We start from the raw sequence: 15,865 nt of genomic DNA on the forward strand, positions 1-15,865 counted from the left end.
ATCACAGTTTATGTAAATTTATCTCTTGAATTGTTATTTTTATATAGGATAATAACCATGAAAATATTGCTAACTAATGGCTGCTATTCATTTAACTATAAAACAAGTTAGTTGTCAATCTGAAGATATTTCATTTGAAAAGGATTCCATTAATGGACTTGAAAATCTTGTTAATCCTGAACTGGATTTTAATTTAAACCAAAGTATGGATGGAGACTTATCAGGTATCTTTAAAAAAAATTAAATTTTTGATTTATTTTTAATAGTAGTATTTAACTGAAAAGTTGTTCATGAATTTTTGGCCAAAAATTCAACAAATATTGTTCTGCAAGCTGATTTGGCATTGACTTTTTCCTGTTTCCTTGATTAAAATTTCTGCTTTTTGATTACCATTTTGAATCGATTGATGCCATAAAACAAAATTTGCTGCAAGTACTGAAGGGGTTTCACATAAACAATTTTGAAACATGTTTTGAGGAATGGAAAAAAATGTTGGCATAAATGCATTGCACTTTAAAGGGGACAAAATAAATTTAGATGAATAAATTCAAATCTTGTGTTTTATTGAACCATTTCCAATACTTTTTGATCACAGGGATATTTTGCATAGACAATTTGATTCCCTTTTCATTTTGCAAAATTACTGTACAACAGTGAAATGAGCAATCATATACCTGTGATTTCACAGCAAATGTTATTGAAACAAGAAGATGGTTGATAATAAATTGTTTCTTATGCTTGCTTCAACTATTTATTTACTGAAAAGAAATTTCAAAATTAATTATAATAATTATAAGAATGTAATCAGAAAATATCTTCTTCATAGTTGTTGTGTTTAAATCTTTTTTTTTTTATCTTAAAAAATTTATTGTTAGTGGCAATCTTTTTCTGTAGCAATAAAGTTCAATATGTTAAAATACAATCACAGTTTGCAAAACAAAAGTTTGCCAAAAAGGATTTTATTGCTATTGGAATAATTGTTCCTCTTTCAGCTTTTCACTAGTGAGTAACTGTAACTAAGCTTAAAATTAAAATATTTAAATTATTTTCTGTTCAATTTTTTCAAGCTTATTTTGACATTTATTACTGTATTATTTTTATTACATAGTTAATTAATTTTATTTGATATATAAAATAGAGATAACAATTTGATAAAAACAATTTTGATTTTTAAAAGTCAATTTGTTCAGAAAATGTGTTTTCTTATATGGTATTTTGATGGTCAGACCATTCAATAGAATGCTGAAATTCTATTTTGTTTATTCAGTTACTTTTTAGAAAACATTACACACACATTTATTTTACTGCTGTCATCTGATTTAAAAGTTACATAATTATATTTTAAATTTTACACAAATATTATTTAATATTACACTACAGAATTTAAAAAATTAAACAAGTAAACCAAAATTGTAATGATGTCTTTAGTTTCAATTCCATTAGCAAAAAAGTGTAAGGTTGCCGACTGAAAAGGGATTACAATTAATCCCGCGTCAGAATGAGCCTAAGGGAAACCATGTATGTGGCTGTGGTGAAGGAGGCAAATGAAGAACAAGTATTTTACAAGAGAAAAACTGTTTATTTGTTCATATTCATGCTTACATCGATATTAGACAATTCCCAAATCTCGATGTTCCTTCAAAACGGTGAGAGTTTGGTTAATCGGTCATAGCCCAGGCGGACGAGAAGGATCGCTGGACGATGCAGATGTTCGGTGTTATGAAGCTGCGGCATCCTAGTGATCGGCGATAGCACAACACAATAGATAAAGCACAACTGTAGGCTTAATCCAGAGGAGACTCTTCTTTGATCTTGAAGTTCCGATTTTTATAGTTTTTCCCCTGCTATTCACATTTCGGATTGGTCCCTCATCCTATTCCTCGTTTTCCGATTGATCTCTCCTTTGTTTCTAGGTGCAAGACGAAACCTTTTCGGGTTGCGGGAAAGGTCTGATTTGCGGTGTCCATTTGATACCTCTTTGTTGACTCTGCTCAGTGATTGTTTATAAAACAATAACACCTGCACTCATAATTCAGGCCGTTGTTTATACCATTTTTTGAGGTCTAAGAATATAACGATCATTTTCATCTTTCAAAAATTCCCCTTTTTTTTGTTCGAAAAAGTTTATCTCAGCCAACATTTTATAGACTCGCGAATCAATGATCTACCTATTTATGAGCACTCATGTTTGAGTTTGTCTTCTGCTAAGACCTTGACAGATAGTTTGACACATACTCGAACAGTTTCAAGTCTCGTTGTTTACATCTAGTGTTGCGTAAGAAATTCGAGGTTTACTCGAGTTCAAACCTCGTCTGGGAATCCGCAAAAGTTCATAGCAATGCTGTTGTAACTAAACAAAACAAAAAATGGCACATCTAAGAGAGGCTATTTCTTTAAATATAATTATTTTTAGTCATCAGAATTTGCTTTATAGTGATGAAATAAGCAATAAATTTATAGTTTATTGGGATGACAATTATCATGTTACATGCCTTAATCATCAAAGTTCTCTGAAATGATACCATTATATAGATAGAGGTTAATTATTATAAATTTATCAGCTTTCAAGATACAAGTTCAAATAGGAACAATTAAAGCATAGACTGAACATATAGAAAATAAATAGAGAGAACTAAAGGTGAGGTATGCATATAGTTAACTTTTGTTGTTTCTGGAAAATTTGCAATGTCAAGTGAATATGTCTGTGACATACAAAGGATTTTTCATCTTTTCTAGACACTCTTCATGATTTTATACAAAGGAAAAACTGTTCGATGCTTCATAATTGCAATTTGAAATCAGTAAGTAACTTGGCCTCATTGCATAACTCTCACACACTTTCAAATTGCCTTTTAAACTCAGATAACCTGCAGGTTATTCATATTAAACTGTAGTGTATTTTTTACAAATGTTGTTTACATGTATACAGATTACAGAATAAGTTCAATTTCAATGTTTATGAATTAATATAAATTTCTCAGTTATATTTGTAATTGTTTATCACAGTTTATGTAAATTTATTAAAGTGAGAGTCTTTAATAGTAAACATATAAACCCAATAGTTATATATTAAAGCCAAATGATTGCCAGATTATATCAGGCTATATTACTACTACTATTATTAATTAAATTCTAAGTAATTTTGTATGGTTCTATCTAAATTAATAAGTTCTGTAGATGAGGATTGAATGAAGGTCAGGGTAGCGTAACTGGTAATAGTAAACATATAAACCCAATAGTTATATATTAAAGCCAAATGATTGCCAGATTATATCAGGCTATATTACTACTATTATTATTAATTAAATTCTAAGTAATTTTGATAAAAATAGCCAGGACAAAATTTTAAGAAAATTTTTTTAACCTTTTTACTTATGGAGATGGACAAGTAGCCTCAAATAAAAGGTTGACTCTACTGTAGAATTGTTATTTTCCTCATGTGCTTATGGAAGGACTAAGTGAAAAGACATATTTGTATGTATTAAGAATTTTCTTAAATTTTTGTAAAGCTAAGTANCTGGTGTGTATATATATACACACCAGTATAAAAAATTAAAAAGAAATATATATATATATTACAACTAAAACTCGAAAGTCGTTAATGTGTACATTACCTAGCTAATCTGCAGATTAACTAGGGTGATCTGTTAAAGTTGCTAAAATTGTTCTATTTCTCAAATTAGGTAATCTGCAAATTACCTACTAGGCACTCAGTAAAGTGAAAATAAGATCTTCGCTGGAACAACAGCAACATTTCTGTACGCTTAAATTAACATAATGTTCTTTGTTTAATTTTCGATATCTAAAGAATCAAGTTTATACAATCAAACAATCGACAAATTAGTTGATAGAATCAATTATCAACCAATTAAAAAACATACAAAAAATCAAACAATTTAAAATATTAATACAATTAGGGAAATTATTATATAGATAACCACCTATAGAATTTCGGGACTTTGAGTATCTATCTGAACTGAGGGGACCGAGACGACTTCNTAGAATCAATTATCAACCAATTAAAAAACATACAAAAAATCAAACAATTTAAAATATTAATACAATTAGGGAAATTATTATATAGATAACCACCTATAGAATTTCGGGACTTTGAGTATCTATCTGAACTGAGGGGACCGAGACAACTTCAGCAATACCCAACTTTTGGACCGGAGACGAAAATTAATAACGTTATCATACTTTTTCTGATGATCGCATGATATAATTGTGCAGTTAATGTTACCTATGGTGAGTAAAATGGCAGTTCGTCTCTGATTCCAGCAAACAAAAGAAACAGTGGGGATGCACGTTCTAACCTAACCTAACCTATTCTAATAATTACCATAATTATTATCAACCAAATTATTAGAATAGGTTAGGTTAGGTTTGAACGTGCGTTCCCACTGTTTCCTTTCTTCTCTTTGCTGGAATCAGAGACGAGTCGCCATTTTACTCACCATAGGTAACATTATCCAATTGTGCTTACTTATTAGTGCACTCTAAAGATTGGTGACACTTTGAATTTCATAACAGTTGGTTTTTGCGACAAGCACACGTATTTGTGGTACATTTATTTGTGGCAAAGATCTTATTTTCACTTTACCAAGTGCCTAGNTAAGTGATCGGCGATAGCACAACACAATAGATAAAGCACAACTGTAGGCTTAATCCAGAGGAGACTCTTCTTTGATCTTGAAGTTCCGATTTTTATAGTTTTTCCCCTGCTATTCACATTTCGGATTGGTCCCTCATCCTATTCCTCGTTTTCCGATTGATCTCTCCTTTGTTTCTAGGTGCAAGACGAAACCTTTTCGGGTTGCGGGAAAGGTCTGATTTGCGGTGTCCATTTGATACCTCTTTGTTGACTCTGCTCAGTGATTGTTTATAAAACAATAACACCTGCACTCATAATTCAGGCCGTTGTTTATACCATTTTTTGAGGTCTAAGAATATAACGATCATTTTCATCTTTCAAAAATTCCCCTTTTTTTTGTTCGAAAAAGTTTATCTCAGCCAACATTTTATAGACTCGCGAATCAATGATCTACCTATTTATGAGCACTCATGTTTGAGTTTGTCTTCTGCTAAGACCTTGACAGATAGTTTGACACATACTCGAACAGTTTCAAGTCTCGTTGTTTACATCTAGTGTTGCATAAGAAATTCGAGGTTTACTCGAGTTCAAACCTCGTCTGGGAATCCGCAAAAGTTCATAGCAATGCTGTTGTAACTAAACAAAACAAAAAATGGCACATCTAAGAGAGGCTATTTCTTTAAATATAATTATTTTTAGTCATCAGAATTTGCTTTATAGTGATGAAATAAGCAATAAATTTATAGTTTATTGGGATGACAATTATCATGTTACATGCCTTAATCATCAAAGTTCTCTGAAATGATACCATTATATAGATAGAGGTTAATTATTATAAATTTATCAGCTTTCAAGATACAAGTTCAAATAGGAACAATTAAAGCATAGACTGAACATATAGAAAATAAATAGAGAGAACTAAAGGTGAGGTATGCATATAGTTAACTTTTGTTGTTTCTGGAAAATTTGCAATGTCAAGTGAATATGTCTGTGACATACAAAGGATTTTTCATCTTTTCTAGACACTCTTCATGATTTTATACAAAGGAAAAACTGTTCTATGCTTCATAATTGCAATTTGAAATCAGTAAGTAACTTGGCCTCATTGCATAACTCTCACACACTTTCAAATTGCCTTTTAAACTCAGATAACCTGCAGGTTATTCATATTAAACTGTAGTGTATTTTTTACAAATGTTGTTTACATGTATACAGATTACAGAATAAGTTCAATTTCAATGTTTATGAATTAATATAAATTTCTCAGTTATATTTGTAATTGTTTATCACAGTTTATGTAAATTTATTAAAGTGAGAGTCTTTAATAGTAAACATATAAACCCAATAGTTATATATTAAAGCCAAATGATTGCCAGATTATATCAGGCTATATTACTACTACTATTATTAATTAAATTCTAAGTAATTTTGATAAAAATAGCCAGGACAAAATTTTAAGAAAATTTTTTTAACCTTTTTACTTATGGAGATGGACAAGTAGCCTCAAATAAAAGGTTGACTCTACTGTAGAATTGTTATTTTCCTCATGTGCTTATGGAAGGACTAAGTGAAAAGACATATTTGTATGTATTAAGAATTTTCTTAAATTTTTGTAAAGCTAAGTAATTTGGCACTAATGGCAGGTGTTAGGCATCATCTCTTGCTAAATTTAATAATTATAATTAAATAAATATTTTAATGATAATTTTAGAAGGTTATGTAAGAAAAGATTCTACCCAGAGCAGGACTCGAACCCACAACTCCCATTTACTATGCAGTTGTATTGCCAGTTATGCTACCAAGTAGGTTTTATCCAAATTAATGGGTTCTGGAAATGAGGATTGGACAAATGTCCTGGTAGCGTAACTGCTAATGCAACCACACAGTAAGTGGGAGTTGTGGATTCAAGTTCCACTTTGAGCCAATTCTTTTCTTCCAGAACCTTCTAAATTAATTATTAAAATATTAATTTATTTATAATTATTAGATTTAACAAGAGATGACATCTAACACCTGTCTCTAGTGCCAAATTACTTAGCATTTAATTAATAATAGTAATAGTAATATAGTCTGATATAATTTGGCAATCATTTGGCTTTAATAGTATTTATATTTTTAACGTAATATAATAAACACTATATTTGGAATGGCAAACATGTGGCAGACAAAGAAATTTTATTCATATGCAAACAATTTTTAAATAAAAATAATGTTTGTAAAATTGATAAAATAACTAAAATACAACTATAAAATTCTCATTAATTCTTATTATTTGTAGCTTGTTTTTTTTTCATATTTTAGTGATGTAACCTCCTTCAAAGTAAGTTAAATAATTTATGTATGATTTGTAAGTTAAAAGTAAATGGAAATTACTTTTAACTTGCATTGAAAGTGTAAATTGAATTTTTTTTATTAAATCATTCAAGATTTTAAATCATAGTTTTCATAAACTTTATCTAAATTTTATAAAATAAGAAATAATTTGATTGTGTTGTTCCTGAAGATGATATCTTAAAATATCATAAATGTTCAATCTATTAAAAATAATGTTTATTCAACACCAAAAAACTGATTTTTACTTTAATTTGAATTAATATATGTGGTGTATGCCTTGCTCATCTTATTTATGAATTATGTCAATATATATTTTTATACATTAAAAATGTCAGCTATGTTAGTTTTATTTTTTAATATTAAAATATAATAGGAACACTATGTCATTTCAAATTAAAAATATAATTTAATACGTGAATAAATATTGTTCTGTATTGAAAATTATATACCTTACTTTTTAAACATAGATTTCAAAATATACTTTTAATCTATTTTATCAAAAATTGATAATTTTAAATATAATTATGATTAATTTACTTATATGAAATATAATTTTAATGTTTAATTATTTTTACTTTTTAGAAAAACTAGATGAGAATCTAGATAATTCTTCTCTTATTAATGATATTCAACCCAGTAGTTTTAATGAAAAAGTGCCAAATGTTAATACAGTTACTTCTAAACATAGTGCCTTATCAGAAGGAGATTTTTTATATAGTTATGATTCACTTAATATAGCTTATCCTAATATATCACTTCCAGTAAGTTAAATTCCTTTGCTATCTTTATACAACTGATATATAATTTGTTTTAAATAATAATTAAACTATTGTGTATTATAGGTAGCCCAATATATGACACAACATAATCCACATATCTTTGAAAGTGCTGCTAATTTATTAGATAAACAAGATAAAAATTTTAAAGTTGAAACATTGAACACTTTCAATTATCCTCCATCTCCATTAAAATCTATGTCTAAAACATCAGAAGCTTTGGCATTACAACAGAGTGTAATAGGTAATTATTAGAAATATAATAATAGAATTTAATTTAAAATTTTCATTATAATTATAACTAATAAAGTGTTTTTTTTTTTTTTAAGGAAAATTACCAGTAAAACCAGTATCTCCTGAAATAGTGGCAGAAATTGTAGAAAAAACACGTCGTTCTTCCATTCCAAAGACTTCAAGTCCACATAATTTTAAAGATAAAATATTTCCATTAAATACTAAAATTCAAGAAAAAGACAATTTATTACCCATTAATAATCTGCCTGTACTGTATAATGAATTAGTTAAATATCCTCCTGAATCAATCAATGCTGTTGTGGAGAAGAAATCTTGGTTTTCTAGTAAAACTGTTACCAATGGAGTTAATTCAACATCATCATCTGATCATTCACCTGCAAAATCTCAGGAAAAATCACGGAATCGAAAAAATAGCCAAAGTAGTCGAAGTAGCACAAGTTCAAAAAAAGGAAAATGTACAGAAATGGTTGCAACTCATAGTAAGAAAAATATATCAGAAGATGTCATAAATCGATTAGAAAAAGAAAGAAATAATCCACAAACAAAACTACAGCGAAAAGTAATGAATACTAATAATTATTCTGCTTCAGAACCAGATACTTTATCATTTATATCTGATAAGTGTGATACTGAATCTACATTTTCAGAAGTATTTGATACTGAGTCTAACATATCAGAAATAAGTGGACTAGATGAAGAAATGTTTAGAATTAAAAAACTTTTAATTGATGTTCCCAATTCCTCACTAATTTCTAATGAAGCAAGTTCTCAGACTAATTTATTAAATATTTTGGATGATAAATCTGAAAAAGAATTCCTTACAGAAGAAACACAAACAATGAGTGACATAAGAAATCAAGCCACAGAAACAGAAAATGATTCTGAATTGTTTAAAATTCTAAGAGAGAAAGCACATTTAGAAGGGCAATTAGTTACTATCAAAAATGAAATGGACACTATTTTAAAAGAAAAAACAAATCTCCAAAAGAGTCTTGCATTGTTTGAAGCACAGTTACAAATGCAAACACAAGAAACTAATTTAGCTGTTAAAGAAAAAGAAATTGCATCACAACAACTGGAAAGATTACAACTGGAATGCAAACAATGGGATAGGGTTATATCGGAATATCAAAATAGAATAGAGGCTAAAAATTTGGAAATTAAAGCCTTAAAAGAAGATCTATCAGAAACAGAAACAACAAATGAAAAATTAAAAATTACTATTGAAAAAATGAATATTGATTTAGAATCCAAAGAAGGAGCTGTAACAGGCTTAAAAAACAAAATAGCTGAATTTCATGTTGAAGTACAAATGTTATTACAAAATAAAGTTCAACTAGAAAATGATATCAAAGGTATTAGATCAGAAATGGAAACATTACAAAAATCAAAAGAATGGTATCAAGAACAACTTTATTCAGTACAGGAGAGTCGGAATAAAGTTCACCGTGAATTAATTTCAGTTCAAGGAAATTGTATTGCATTGTCTAATGTTATAGAACAATTGAAAGATGAAAATAATCAAGTCAAACAAAAAATTATTGAAACTCAGCAAAGAGCTGTAAAGGAGAAAGAAGTTTTGATGAATCATCTTGAAAATATTGAAGCTGACATGTTAGAAAGAGAAAGCCTTTTTCAACAAATTGAGAAAGATCAAGGAAATGCTGAAGAAATATTAACTGAAAGGGCTAAGAAGGTAGAAGAGGAACGCATCAAATTGACAAATACTATGTACAAAGTTTCAGATTTAGAACATCAAGTGGAAACTCTGAAACAAGATTTAGAAGAAAGAAAACATTTTACAAGTAGTTTAGAAAAAAATCATTCAGAATTAATGAAGCAAGTTACTTTATTACAAAAGAATATTAAAGAGAAAGATCTAGCAATACAACAATGGGAACAAAATTACAAATCTCTAGAACAGAAATTAAAACATTCTGAATTAGAACTTAATTCGAGAGAAGAACAAATATTTGCATTAAAGAGTGAAAAAACAGCAATTGAGGTTTCACTTGCTGCTGCAAATGAAGAAAAAAAGAATGTTGATGATGCCTTAAAAGTAGTTAAAGATAATTTGAACAGAGTTGAAACTAATTTTAAGCAAATGAGAACAGAATTAGTATCAAAATCTTCTCAAGTTGAGCAGTTAATGAAGGAGAAACATCATTTAGAAGAAACCTTTCAAAAACTAGAAGAACAGTCTTGGCAACAAAAGAAAACTTTTGAAGCTCGTTCTTCAACCGATAATCAAAATCAAGAAATTATAATAGATGATCTTAAAAAACAAATAAAAGATTTAAAAAATATAATAGAAGAAGTTAATAAAAGCCAGAAAGAAGATAAACATAATGCTCAGAAAATTTGTCTTGATGCAGAAAAAGAAAATGAAAATCTCAATCAACAAATAAATAATTTACAGATGTCACTAGAAGAAGAGAAAAAATTAAACAAAATTCTTAAGAAACAATACAATTCTCTTCAAGATAAACTGGATGAATGTTTAAAAGATAATTCTTTATTAACGAATACAAAACAAAAAGTTTCAAAAGAAAATATAGTTTCTTCAGAATTATTTAATAATTTAAAACTTTCTGAAAGTTTACAAGATGAATTGAAAACTGCATGCCAAGAACCTGAAAAACAAAGAATGTATAAATCTATTATTAAGATTTTAATCAGAAAATTGAATGAAAAAGATAAGAAAAAAATTAGCACTGAAAAGAAGAAAGCAGTAAAAGAATTAAAAGAAGTTGGTGTACAGATTTTTGAAGAAAAATATACTAGTAATGAAGAGCATTTTCCACAAGATGATTATATCCAAAAAATACAAGAATTGGAACATAAAATAAATATGTTGAATGAAGAAAATGGAAGACTTCAAGAAGGAAATAAAATTAATGAAGAATTTGAATTTAAAATTAATAGGCTGGAAGATGAAATTGCTGCATTTAAAAAATTGAATAAAGAACAAGAAAGTGAAATTGAAAAAAATAAATGTGTCATTTTAGAATTAGAAAAAGAGAAAGGACAATTAACAGGTAATAGACAATTCTTTATAAAACAGTATACTCCCAATTATCCAGGCTAATTGTTGGTAATGGAGGCACAGATAATCCAGAAGTCTGTTTTAATGAAAGTTAATAGATTTTTCTTTTATTTAGTTTTTAATTTCATATTAAATTTAACATAATAGTTTATTTATTATGAATAAAATACATTTTAAGAGCAATAGCTAATTAATTAATAAGCTTTAGATGTGATCAGAGTTAAATTAGACTTTTGATGAAAACAGAAAATTCAGAAAAATTTATTGAACTCTAGTGTCTCACAATTCATTATGAATTTCTTGTATTATTAACCAAGAATGAAGGTTGCCAGCTAGATATCATGAAATGTCATTAATTTTCTGATATTAATGATTTATTGACAAGAAAAGGATTCAAAATATTTCTTCAAACAATTTTACAACTTATTTAATGAAAAAAAAAAAATGTAGTATACACATAAGTAAAGCTGCACTGTTCAAGAACCAACTGTACTTACTGCACTTGTTAGACTATTTAATTTATGCCTTGACATTCTGGAAGTAGTTCTGATGCCTCAATATACCATTTTAAATAGCAAGAATTAGCAATACAGAATTTTTTATTTTAATGCTAATATTTGTATTTCTGATGTAAATTTTTATTGAGAAGTAAGCAAGCATGGATAATCAAGAGTATACTGTATTTCCATTCAAAATAATAATTATTTTAAAATAGATTTGATATTTTTCTTTTATAAAATGGGTTTTATGTAATGAAATATTTTAAATATTTTTTTCCCCTAATTTATTTTTACTAATTGAAATTATTTGAAAGTGTTTATTTCAAATAATCTATAATTTTAAATTAAAGAATCTTTAATCATAAGATAAATGATTTGGCAAAAATTTTTCTACCAAAAACAGGAAAAAGTAATTATGTCACAAAATTACAGAATAATTACTATTATTGTTACAATGCATAAGAATAGTAACATCTTGAAAATAAGTACTATCTGACAACTTTTTCATAAGTAAAATTTTTTCATTGCATCTTAGTGTTGTCAGTTATATCTAATAATGAATTTCAAAGGCATTAAAAATTTGAAAGGCATTATATCTAATAATGTATTTCAAATTTTTATTTGTAAAATTACTTTTAGCATATTTTTCTTATAGTGAATATTGGACCACAACCTCAAATGACTCTTCTTTGAACTATCTACTACTAACATATGAATCATTTTTTTATTTAGTGATTCAACATATTGTTGTTTGTCATTTTAACTGATGTTATGTAGAAAATGTGGAGCAAGTAATAGTAGAGTAGCATATGATGAAAATGAATATACTATAGTTTTTCCCAGAATAAAGAGTGGAGCTGATGTTCTTTGTCTACATATGTAAAGGAAAATAGTTCTATGTTTATCACAAAATAAAACATGATATATAGGAAGAAGTACAGAACACAATATTTAGGAAATTTTCTGATTAACGAAGTTGAAGAGAACCAATATTTTGAGTGTTTGATGTAAGGAAAATAACAAATGATCAATTATGACTTTATGTATTGGGTTGAACCAAAAGTTTGTTTGGTTTTTAGAAAGAAATAAAATATACTATTTTGAAATAAATAAAAACCTTTAATCCACAATGTATTCACTCTTCTGTTCGATAACCTTACACCACCTGACGGGTAGTTTCATAATTCCATCTGTGTAGAATTGGGTGGGTTTCTGATTGAAGAAATTATCAATGTGATTTTTGATACCTTCTAGAAATTGAAATTCTATGCCATTTAAATTATTCTGCAATGAACGAAAAAGATGATAGTCTGAGGGAGCAATATCTGGAGAATATGCAGGGTGACTCAAAACATCCCAGTTAAAGTCTAGAAGTTTTTGGTGCACATTTAACGATATGTGCAGTCTTGCATTATCATGATGGAATACCACTCCCTGTTGATTTGCAAGTTCTGGACATTTTTGATGCACTGCAGCCTTTAGTGCCTTTAGTTCATTCAGTTGGAGACAATATTTATTGGAATTAATTGTTTGGTTGTTGGGTAAAAGCTCATAATAAAGAGCCCCTTTCCAGTCCAACCAAACTGAAATCATTACTTTTCTGGGATGCAAACCAGTTTTAGGTTGTGGCACTGGAGGATCACCTGGCTTACTCCAAGATCTCTTGCGTTGAATATTGTTGTAGACGATCCATTTTTCATCGCCTGTTATTAATTACTTTAAAAAGGGATCATCATCATTGCATTTTAAAAGTGAATCACATACAGAAAAACGCTCAATAAGTTTGTTCACTTAACTTATAGGGAACCCAAACATCATAACGGGAAGTTTATCCAAGGCTAGCCAAATGTCTGACAACAGATGTTTGGGATATTTTTAAGATGTCAGCTATCTCTCATGTTGTTTTATGCCAATCATTTTGATTTAAGTTGTCATGGACTCATCTTCTATGGTTGAAGGTCGTTCTGACCAAGGTGCATCTTCGAGAGAAAAATCTCCCTCCCTGAATTTTGAAAACCATTTCTGGCATGTTCGATCAGTAACTGCATCCTCCCCATATACAGCACATAACTTTTTTTGAGTTTTTGTTACATTTTTTCCTTTTCGGAAATAATAGAGCATCAGATGTCGAAAATGCACCTTCTTATCTTCCATTTTAATGTTTTTTTTTTCTTAAAAGTTAATAAAATTTAAAAAAAAGCTGTAATTAAACTTATGTAATAAATATGCAGATATTCATAATGTCAACCTAAACAAGTTAAAAGTTGATAAGCACGACAGAGGCGCCACAGGCAAGCGATTATGTAAATACCAGAATGAACTTTTGGTTCAACCCAATATAAAATGCATTTTATTAACATAAAACACAGTAAAATCTCTAAATCTCAAATTTGAAGGGAGTTTGAGTTACTGGCCAGTTTCAGTTAAGGAGAACTCTATATATGGAGGTACAGTATATAAAACATAGAAAAAATTTTATTCAGATGTGAAGTACAAAGCAGTAGAATAAGTGATGCAATTCTGCAATATATTTAAGTCCATGATATTTATTTGAATTATTATTAGAACGATATATAAGGATGTAATGATTTAAATAAATATTATAATTTAGGTATATCAAAAGTACTTCTCTATGCTACACTGAATTTATTCAAAATTACATAAAATATCTACAGGAAAATTTAGGTGATTAGCAAAAAGACTGTAAATTCATAAAGCACTGAAGACAAAGTTTAAGATGGCCGCCGCAAATGAAGAACACTATTCCAAGTAGAAATATGAATTATAAAAAAATCAGTATTCTTCAATATAAATTAAAAAACAAAGCACTAAAATAAACCTTAGCTACTGTGGTGTCCACTCTATCCACTGTGACAATAAAAACTAACATTTCTGCTAACAGAGAATATAATTTTTAAGCTATTTGATGATGCTACAGGAAAAGCTAGATTTAGCAAATTTTCTGCTAAATTGGCAACTGATGTCACTAGCTTACTGTATTAAAGCTACTTTACCAAACAGTCCATCAAAATAATTCATGGAACATAGGTTAGCATCTGCTGAGTTCAACTTAAAGAGAGCATGAAGTTTTATTTGATTTAAGGAATAGAAAAATACATTATATTATATAGAGTATTTGCCAGAATAAACAATCCAGTTTAACTTGAGGGATTCAAGATTAGAGGTTTTACTGTATAATATTACATGATTTTCTACAGTGTGAAGTACTACAGAAAAGAACGTACAGTACAAGGTAAATATCATAATTGAGTTTGTATGACAATCTATAAATCTGTATTTTTCAAAAAACTCATCATTCAAAAAACTTGTCCTCTGTCTCATTTGTTGAAATGATTCTTTCATTACAGCATGTTTTAAATCCTTGAATCTTTTCAAATTAGCTGGAACTATAGAAGTTCAGTAAACAGTTAAAGTGTATTAAAAACTGTAATCAGTTCAACCTGTTTTGGCATATTTTTGGGTTATTGTATTCATGTTTGTATGTAACATCTTCAGTAATATTACTGTATTTTTGGATATATTGAGGTGAGATGTCACCAAATCCTGCATTTTTAAAGCATTTAGCAATGGCTATTCATCAGTCATATCCTAAGCCCAATATAATATTTATATTGCTCGAAAAAAAATTCCACTTTAATGGCACATTTTGAGCACTTGTCTGTTGACTCTCTATTTACTCCAATAGATATTTTATCAATTCTTGTTTATACTAAGTGTATAACAATTACAGATGGTAGCTATCATCAACAATTATTGTTTAAGATAGTATTAATGTTTAATGATAGTAAGATAGTATAGTTGGGGTTAGTGTCCTCAAATGGATATTTGAGGACACTATATCATACGTTATGTATTATGTGATCAGCATGAAATCAGTAAACAGTTATAATCTACTTGAAATTTCTAACATTTTGAAAAAAATTTGAGATTATAAAAAACAGAAAAAAAGTCAGAGAATATCATGTGATGTGATATTTGAATTTTTGAAGTTTTTATTCTGTTTTATTCAACTTTGTTCTATTTGCAAATTTCTATTTGACATTCTATAGAATGACAGACACTAGATCAAAGAAATCATCTCAATATTATTTCTAAAGTAGTAAGAAAGGACAATGTTTATGAGAAAAGTTTAGCTTTTATCATAAACATTGAAATACTTCTTAACATATACAAGGTCTGTTCAAAAAGTATCGGACCTTTGGTCAGCAAAAATAAATTTATTGACTTTGAGGTACAAAACCCTAATCCCCTTCAAAGTAGTCTCCTTGGTAATGTGTACACTTCTCCCAGCGTTCCTGCCATTGCTGGAAACACTGCTGGAACGCATCTTTTGGAATGG

General features: G+C 28.4%; 1 protein-coding gene across 1 annotated transcript in view; it reads left to right on the top strand.

Annotated features, from left to right (window-relative positions):
• LOC111618330 (golgin subfamily A member 3-like) overlaps positions 1-15,865 on the top strand; it is a 71,408-nt gene that overhangs the window by 19,382 nt on the left and 36,161 nt on the right. The window contains exons 2-5 of the mRNA XM_023359827.1: positions 48-224; positions 7,511-7,689; positions 7,771-7,948; positions 8,034-10,997. Coding sequence (XP_023215595.1) covers positions 77-224; positions 7,511-7,689; positions 7,771-7,948; positions 8,034-10,997 — 3,469 coding nt within the window. The 5' untranslated portion in view covers positions 48-76. The remainder of the gene's footprint in view (positions 1-47; positions 225-7,510; positions 7,690-7,770; positions 7,949-8,033; positions 10,998-15,865) is intronic.

Source organism: Centruroides sculpturatus, unplaced genomic scaffold (genome assembly GCF_000671375.1).
Source record: "Centruroides sculpturatus isolate CEXI.00-Female unplaced genomic scaffold, Cexi_2.0 scaffold92, whole genome shotgun sequence".
In the NCBI taxonomy this organism is placed as follows: domain Eukaryota; kingdom Metazoa; phylum Arthropoda; class Arachnida; order Scorpiones; family Buthidae; genus Centruroides; species Centruroides sculpturatus.